The sequence below is a fragment of the Bombyx mandarina genome, chromosome 07 (genome assembly GCF_030267445.1).
Source record: "Bombyx mandarina strain Sakado chromosome 07, ASM3026744v2".
In the NCBI taxonomy this organism is placed as follows: Eukaryota; Metazoa; Arthropoda; class Insecta; order Lepidoptera; family Bombycidae; genus Bombyx; species Bombyx mandarina.
In genome coordinates, this window is record NC_143214.1 from 2,671,838 (window position 1) to 2,681,446 (window position 9,609).

The 9,609-nt window shown below is 41.0% G+C and overlaps 1 protein-coding gene across 1 annotated transcript; it reads left to right on the forward strand.

Moving 5' to 3' along the window:
- The first annotated feature begins 1,509 nt into the window (after positions 1 to 1,509).
- Positions 1,510 to 8,254, forward strand: LOC114241185 (MICOS complex subunit Mic10). The gene is made up of 3 exons (XM_028171962.2): positions 1,510 to 1,591; positions 3,804 to 3,972; positions 8,037 to 8,254. The coding sequence occupies exons 1-3, from the start codon at positions 1,510 to 1,512 to the stop codon at positions 8,047 to 8,049; spliced, it is 264 nt and encodes an 87-aa protein (XP_028027763.2). The 3' UTR covers positions 8,050 to 8,254.
- Positions 8,255 to 9,609: the final 1,355 nt, after the last annotated feature.

Sequence of the window (9,609 nt, forward strand, 5' to 3'; positions counted from 1 at the left end):
GTTCTGGAAACAGCAGCTTTATTTCATAGGCGCAATTGTATTATTTAGACGCCTCAATCTATCTTTCAAGTGGCAGTTCGTAAGCTGTATATAGAACTTAGCAGGCGCTTTAAAAATTAAACAGATTTTACCTGAATATTAACTATACAACAAACAAAACTAATTTTCTTCATTATATTATGGTTGACATTTCAAATACTTTGCCATTTTTGTTTTTTTTTTTATTACTTAGATGGATGGACGAGCTCACAGCCCACCTGGTGTTAAGTGGTTACTGGAGCCCATAGACATCTACAACGCAAATGCGCCACCCACCTTGAGATATAAGTTCTAAGACCTACCACCAGTAATTACGCAAATTATAATTTTGCGGGTTTCATTTTTTATTACACGATGTTATTCCTTCACCGTGGAAGTCAATCGTGAGCATTTGTTGAGTACGTATTTCATTAGAAAAATTGGTACCCGCCTGGGATTCGAACCACCGGTGCATCGCTCAACACAAATGCACAGGACATCTTATCCTTTAGGCCACGACGACTTCAAATTTGTATTGTACACAATAATAACATAATTCGATGACCTGCAAATCAACCCTTTAATTATGTGAATCTAATCAGTATTACTATCTGATTGAAATCTTAATTGGCCGAATTAATTGTGTTGTAAGGATTACCGGTAATCCCTGGAGCTTCCGCCCGATAGAAAATACGGCTTTCAAACTAGATTAACCGAATTTATTTGAATGAGAATTGTAATTTAATATGTTAGCTTTTTTATTTATTGCATAGATAGGTAGGTAGGTAGGTAGGCTCACAGTCCACCTGGTGTTAGGTGGTTGGTTACCTGAGCCCATAGACATCTACAACGTAAATACCGCCACCCACCTTGAAATTCATATCTCAAGGTGGGTGGCGGCATTTACGTTGTAACTCATATTCTAAGGTACAGTTACAACGGCTGCCCCACCCTTCAAACCGAAACGCATTACTGCTTCATGGCTGAAATAGGCAGGGTAGTGGTACTTATCCGTGCGGACTCACAAGAAGTCCTACCAGTAAAGCTTTTGTATATTGTGCCTTTATTATAAGATTGACGATATAATTCCACGTGTGTTGTAAAAAAAATTGCCGGAGAATGAATTGTCACGCTCTTTAGCGGAGAACACATTCACTTTTTTAGTATACTAAAACTTTAGCTCTTGTATTTTTTATTTAAATCATTGATACTTCTCCTTCTTTTATTTTTTTGTAAGTGCTTATTTTTAGTTTTTAATTAACATAACAAGGTATTTGAAGAATAATCATGTAACAACAATCTCTAGATTCAAGCAAAACCTGCTTTCAAAAATGTGACATTAAATTTTAACATTGTCAATGCGAAATCGTAGCTTCGTTCATTTTGATTTTAGTAAAAACATTATTAATCCTTTTAAATTATTTCACTAATAATTGTTTCGAACTCAAAATGTATATGTTTCTATTTAGTTACGTATCTGTGACTTAGTTCATGCGAGAAATGAGTAAAACCGACAAACGTGACTTTGAAGATCGGTACTCTGCATGTTTCGTTGATTTCGGACTGAAAACAGGTAAATTAATACATGACTATTATTTAGCTGTACAAAAGGCTGAATTTCCATTGCACCCGAAAGTGTTTTTTAGGCTTTTTTGGTGTTGACCATCTTGAAAGTAGTCATTTATTGATGACCTTTATTTAGTAAGATTTCTACGTCATTATCCACCATTCAGTATATACCTATCCAAAGGTTTGGCCCAACGTCCTATCTTCCGCGACTCGCGGCTCTCACCAAGTCAACGACCCACCTAGTGTGAAGGCTACCCTTTTTATCTATGTAAAAATGTAATGCAACAATATAATTTTGGAATCAAAGGATCCTAACGTTAATCTATCAGTTATGTCAGCTATATATTGGTAGGTGACCCCGGGGAACTGTAGCTAATGCAATAACCTTAGCGGCAGTCTCATTTAACTTAAGCTTTTCCTTTCCAAAATTCTTCTTACTTTCTTCTTACCTTCTTACTTTCTTCCAACCTTCTTTTCCTGGCAAGGATGATTAGATAAGATGCATGTCACAATCATATCGTATAAAATTTCGCGTTCCGGTTTTAAAGGTCCGGCAATTAAATTCGATCTCAAGTCAGAAAGTGGGTAGCAAAACTCAGGTTGTCATGTCAATACCAGTGCCGTAAGTTGATTATTTAATAATCAGAATACATGGGTTTACATAATCAGGTTATATACTTACAGGATGCATAGGGACTAATTTGCATACAGACCAATAGATCTAATTACTGCACCCCTTACATGCAATTCATAATACAACTTGATTAGTTTTTCATCATTAGTCTCTATTCTGATCGGGGGTACTAAATTATCCAATCTAGTGTTCCTTTTTTACGCTCATGGTTGTTTGGTCTTAACAGTTCACAGTGTACTACCGCTTTCCATTTTAAAATATGAAATCGAATTCTCATAGTCAAGGGAATAATGGCTAGTCTGCTGACAAATTCTATCACGATTGCTTCACTGCTATTTTGCTGCTGATTATTTTCCTAAATTTCATGTTCTGTTTTGTTTATTGCCCTTGTAGGCACACGAGCAAACGGTTCACCTAATGGTGAGTAGTTAACGTTGCCCATGGACTCCAACAATGGTAGGGGCAGAGCCAAGCCACTGCCTACCAAAACCTACCTATCGCTGTTTGTTATATTATAATAGCAGAATATAAGTTTTTTTTATTGCCCTTGTAGGCAGACGAGCATACGGCCCACCTGATGGTGAGTGGTTACCGTCGCCCATGGACTTCAGCAATGCCAGGGGCAGAGCCAAGCCGCTGTCTACCGCAAAGCCTGGCTGGCTGTTTCTGGCGTAATGCTCTCATGCCTGGCTGTTTCTGGCGTAATGCTCCTTTTTTTTTTTTTTTTTTTCGGGTAGAGGGCCGAACCTCCTACGAGGTCCCCGCGCAAAAGGGGCGCGCGGGGTATGTGAGACTCAACGATCTGCATGGTGTTGTGAGCAGACCGCGGGCCCAAGGATTTTAGAGCCCACCCACTAAACGACTCCTCTGCACTCTTACACCCGACGTCCGATCCCCTCCGAGGTCAGAACCCGGATGAGGTAGGGGGGCTACCGCGGTCAACACTACAACCAGACGGCGCGGCTCACCCCAAGGACGCCCAGCCGACGGAGCCTTCGAGGCGAATCGAAGGCTCTGAAACGTCGGCCGTCTCGGTACGGCAGCCCGTCGGGCCGCCCAGACGGTGCCGCTGGTGTCCCGGAATACCCCGCTGGACCAGAACCAGCCTGCCGGGTCGGGACGCGATACACCGTCGACCGGTCGCTCTAATCACTCCACGGCAGCGCGCTAGAGTGCTGGTAGCGCGCCGCGCGGCCTCACCCCCTCAGGTCGCCCCTTGACCTTCACCGGGGGGAGGCCGCCACCTACAGCTGGCGTAATGCTCTCGCACAGCCTTTTTTTTTTTTTCCACAGGAGAAAATCAAATCGCCGGATCCCCACCCGCACAGCAGGTGGGGTATGTGGGAGTCGAACCTCACTAATCTCGCACAGCCTGGCTGTTTCTGGCGTAATGCTCTCATGTATTTCGGTTTGATGGGTGACATTCACTTTACAATAGAGTTGTCTTCGTCTCTCATAGTTCAGTGCTGATGACAGCGTTCACGTTGGTTCTGAAAACCATTTATGGCGGACGGACTGTTCAAAATATCTACATAAAAAAAAAGAACCTTGTATATTATATTAATGTGTTGAATTATTTCAGTGACAGGGCTCTTAATAGGCAGCATGATGGGTAGTTTCTTCTTGAGAGGCTACAAGAAATGGCCAATGTACATCGGCGGCGGTCTCGGTTTCGGGATGGCGTATTCTAACTGCGAGAACAGCCTGAACGACTATTTATTGGCAATGAATCCCAAGCCTTGTGCTATCAAGTTAGTATGACAGTAATTAACCCTATCCACGGGCGGAGATGTCGCACCTTTAGAATTATAGAGACCTATATCGTAATTTTCGGATTTCAAAAATGGACTTAGAACGACCTTTTTCAGGGACTCTTAATAATCAAATGACCAACAGTAGATTAGAAAGGGACAAGCTTATCCATTAGTCTCTTTCACTCCGTCCCCTTGCTCTACGTCTTTTTGGCATGAAAGCGTGTTGAAAGCTTTATTCGATATTATACAGAAACACATTTTTTGGGTCGGGTCTTTAGAGTTCTAAAGGTGCAATGTGGCAGTGCCATTTATTACTCATTTTTTCGGGCAGGGGCTGAACCTCCTACGAGGTGTTAGCGCCTAGGTGGTACGCGGACTATATAGCACTTGACGGTTTGCAGATATGATGTACTCAGTCCAGGGATATCTTAAGACCCTAAGTGCTATTTCTTACCCATCCTAACATACCCAATCCCATAGTTACTTATTTGAAGGTACAAGCCATCTAAGATAGGGATGAACCGCTATTCCATTTGTGTCACAAAGCAATCGTATCACACCCGGTTTGAACAGTAAACAACCAATGAAGTCTTAAACTCAAATTTCGCAATTGGCATTATTTTTAGTGTTTAGGCTAATTTGAAATAAGCATTGCTACGAGATTGTTTACTTATTTTGGGCAAAACAAAAATGCAGATTATGTTAGTAAGGATAAGGTTAGTTCGATTGCGTAAATGCAACAAAATTTAAAAAAGAATAACTTGGTGCTTAAAAACAACGTTTCTAAAAACAGAAGACGCAGCTTACTGCTACACAGTAGTTTATTACAATGTATTCAACTTGCACGGCAATAAATACTGGACCATTGTAACATTACTATAAGACCGTAGACCAAATAAAGGCGTCAGAAGTTCAATAAAGGCTGGTTGGTGAAATACAAAAGTTTAAAATCAGTACAATATTTAGCCAACTCGCTTTGTCGGTCCCCGTGCTCAGGATTTGGCCCGTCCTATTATGTATTTATTGCTATCCCTATTGGAGGCAATTAGTGTCAGTCCACCATAGCATTAGAATCTCACAAAGGAAAACTGGAACCAATTAAGCGTTGTATATGAATAGACAGTTTTACAATCAACAGTCTTGGTGACAGTTTAAAAAATGGTTTAAAGAAATCGGATGTGCTTTGTTTAGTGCAAATTAGTTGCAGTAAATATTGGACTTTTCGATGGGCGGTTAGTTAGGGTTGACAGTGGTGCAATTCGGAATAAATATTTTATTTACGAAGATTAATAATGGAAAATATATGCATATATACAGGATAAGATTAAATTAGAAAAAGTAATGTTATATGTATCTTAATGAAATGAATTTAAAGACGGTTACTATATAGTCACATCAAGCTTTTACGTAATATACTGAGCTCCTATACTGGTGGTAGGTCTTGGGAGTCCGCACGGGTAGGTACCACCACCCTGCCTATTTTTTCCTTGAAGCAGTAATGCGTTTCGGTTTGAAGAGCGGGGTAGCCGTTGTACTGTACAAGCTGAGACCTCAGAACTCATATCTCAAATGCAATTTAATAACTATTTCAAATTATAAAAATTAATTCAGTTATTAGGATACTTGGGACTGCCTAAAATATTTTTAAATTTTTTGCTTAACTATCAAGTGGCAGCCCTTGAAGTAAAGCTTGAAAGCGCAACGTTTTAACGATGTCCAGTGAAGATGTTACACTCTCTTTCCATACGAACAGCGGGACACTTCCCATTTGACTGTTCAGTGTCGACGAAAAGGTGGCTCACTATTATAACTAAAGAATATATACATTGTTTCTGTTTGTATCGTCTGTGCCGCCTCTATTTTCTTTATTGTGCTATAACATTGACGTAAAATTATTATTATTTACCCTACCTAATCGTTGGTAGTTTAAGGGGGTATTCCAACTTCGCGCGGATCGGTAGGTGAGCTAACGGGCTCAACTTGAGAGAATTACCAACACTGGCCTTAGTAAGAGGAGTGCTTCGCTAATTCTGCTACTAGATCTGAATCGCGACCCACTTAGAACATCCGGCAAAAACTCAGTGGCTATCCGTATATTGTAACAAATTGTAAGTTGCAGTCTTCATTACATGCAAAAAACGATTATTCTGTTTCCGCCATAACGTATGATTGCTCCGCTTTAGAAATAAGCAAGACGGTGATATCAATATCTTTGAGCTCATAAAAAAGTGTACAACTTTTTTTTATTTTTTATTGCTTAGATGTGTTGACCAGCTCACAGCCCACCTGGTGTTAAGTGGTTACTGGAGCCCATAGACATCTACAGCGCAAATGCACCACCCACCTTGATACATAAGTTCTAAGGTCTCAGTATAGTTACAACGACTGCCCCACCCTTCAAACCGAAACGCATTACTGCTTCACGGCAGAAATAGGCAGGGTGGTGGTACCTACCCGTGCGGACTCACAAGAGGTCCTACCACCAGTATACAGTATATATAGTAGTACCAATACTAGTATCCAATATAGAATATAAACTCAGAACGGTAAGCGTTTCACATTCAACATATTATACTTCGTCTTTTTTGTCTTACTTCTGGACCCGAGATATGAATTTTTACTGCATTGATGAATGTCATCACGATCTATACTTAAATGGTGATCGGAGCCCATAGAAAATGGCAACATAAATGCCGTGATTCACCTTGAGACGTGAGGTCGAAACCGCAATGGTATTGTAAAATGGCTGTCCTCTCCTTCAAACTGCATCACTGTAAAAATACAGGGTGATGATAACTACCCATACGGCATCACATTACTCCAAATCACCAGTAATTATACAAAAGTTATAAATTGAAATAATTTAAGAAGACATTAATTATCTTTCGCTAAGGTGCAACACAGATCCCGTGTTAGTCTTCCTTTATTCGCCACTTGACTAACGAGGCGGCTCATTGAAGAAAGAAAAAACAAACCCGTTGGCAAAGAAAACGCTATAACTGTGCTAACTAAGCCCCTTTGACACTTAATTAACGAAGTAAACATTCTTAAATGCACAGCCTTTGAATTATGGAAGTTTTAAGCGATGCTACGGTCTAAACTAGGATGTATTTTTTTTATTTTTTTTATTGCTTAGATGGGTGGACGGGCTCATAGACCACCTGGTGTTAAGTGGTTACTGGAGCCTATAGACATCTACAACGTAAATGCCACCCACCTTGAGATATAAGTTCTGAGGTCTCGAGTATAGTTACAACGGCTGTCTCACCCTTCAAACCGAAACGCATTACTGCTTCACGGCAGAAATAGGCAGGTGGTGGTTCCTACCCGCGCGGACTCACAAGAGGTCCTACCACCAGTAATTACTGGAGCCCATAGCCATCTATAACGTAAATGCGCCACCCACCTTGAGATATAAGTTCTAAGGTCTCAAGTATAGTTACAACGGCTGCCCCACCCTTCAAACCGCGGCATAAATAGGCAGGGTGGTGGTACCTACCCGCGCGGACTCACAAGAGGTCCTACCACCAGTACGGTTTGTGACGTAATCTCTCGAGACCGATTGAATTGCGTCTTCAGTGTTATATTAGATCAATGAACATAACGTTTCGGTGTTTGCAAACGCACCGCCTACACGCCCGAAGCCACCCACAACGTTTCACAAATTTACGTTTGCGCTTCGCAAACCGCCGTCCGAACAATCCTGCCTTTCATTCGCTTTACGAAAGCCTGCATTTTTATTGTGGTACCGCAGTAAATCGTCACTTATTTAACTTTATTTTTTTTTATTTTGTAGAATCCCTTGTGTGACTCATTTGCCGATACCGCTTTGAGGTTTCCGAATGCTGTCCTACGGTCGATTTTGTTTCATTGCGAAATGTCAATTACAGATTTTATTTGGTACTGTAGTGCAGTCTGTATAGAAGAGCGCCACAGGGCATGGTGTGCCGAAAGTGCCGATTGATTGTGTGCGGAAAACTTAATTGTTATTGAAATAAGCCCATGTGCGAGGATTTTGTATTTTGTGAATATAACATTTTTTCTTTATTTATTTTTTTCAGAAAGCGGCCTTAGACAGTCCCGCCGCCGTCACTTTGTTGTAGTGAGCATGTATTGTACTATTTTTTTTTAATTTTAATAAATATTGAAGTTTAATTTATTTTTGTTTTATCCAGTTTTTTTTGAGTCATCATTATTGCAACTCACTGCTTTGTGTAACTGCTGCTACTTATTACTACTTATAACCGTCCGTAAAATTGCATTCTCACATTAATATCAACGGTGGCCACTCACTATCAGGTAAGCTGTACGCTCAAAAATGGTAAAGGCGCATTCTGACTCGACCGGGTTGGTGTCAAAATCCTGTCTGTTTTTCTACGGAGCTTACATGTGTTCAGGCCTAAAGCTTCCACCGTTATGTCTATAAGCTAATAGTATCAACCACGTTATGCGCCAGCTTCCTTTTTTATGATTGAGGGATTACTGGTGGCCCGGAGGCCTTTATAGTTTCACAAGGACAGGTGGAAAGGAGGAAGAGGGGGGGGGGGAGAGAAAGGTATGAACTCGTCACGCCTTGCAATAATATTTCCAAATCTTACTTTTTTAATCCCGATAGAAAATCACAACAATAACAATTCAATAGTACTCAGAGACCGATTCTGCCTATTCTCCCGTAAATCTCACAGCCGCCTTTTACGACACCCACGGAGTGCCAATCTTAGACACCACACAACAAGCTACAAATAATTATTAAACCCGAGTTCATTGACCATTTCCCGTGACTACATCAGGTGTCTTCCGTAGCTAGACGGAATGCGGTGACTCACTATCATGACTCACTACTGAAGTGGGTCATGTGTGAAAACTGTGGAAGCGAATCGAATTAAAAAATAAAAATAAAGTTATAATTGCGCTTCTGGGCTTACTGTATTGTGCATATTAGCAAATTGGGTTCCGGTAAATCATATTCCTAAAATTGATTTATTTGATTGTCCAAGACTTTTGTAATAATATATTAACTCTTTAAATGTCTTAACGATATTAAAAATTAAGTCTAGGAATGATATCGCACATCTTTTGATGCGTATTAGCAATTTCCGGATATGAGATAAAGGAATTATTTAAAAATGGATTACGCAGAAACTGAGTTCGGAATAAATATGGCTATCTCTCTCGATCTCTATTATAACGATGACGACATCAGCCGAGTTTACATCTACATATATATGCGTTCATTTATTTTAAGCTTATCTTATTTAATTTATTTTAAGCTAAGCTATTTATACAACCGTTTGACGACGTGCAAGATACTCTGCAAGCGTTTTACGCAAGAGCATGCGGGTGATGGAAGGTCGGCTATCCTCGACCCACGCTGGTTCTGGCCCAGCGGGGTATTCCGTATGGTTACCCACTCTAACCGGCGCCAACTAGGCGGGCTTTGGACAGTCTGCCGACCGAGAGGGCTGGTGGTCGTGGCGCCGACGACCGCCAGTCCGGCGTCCCGAGGGGGAGGGTGATGGGAGAGTTGTGCTCTGCACTAAACGCTTCACTTTCCCCCCTTTGCCTTTTCATGAGTTCTGTCTCATGCGAGGTTTGGACGTTGGTTGTTGAGCGACAGGAGGTTTTAGTCAGTTC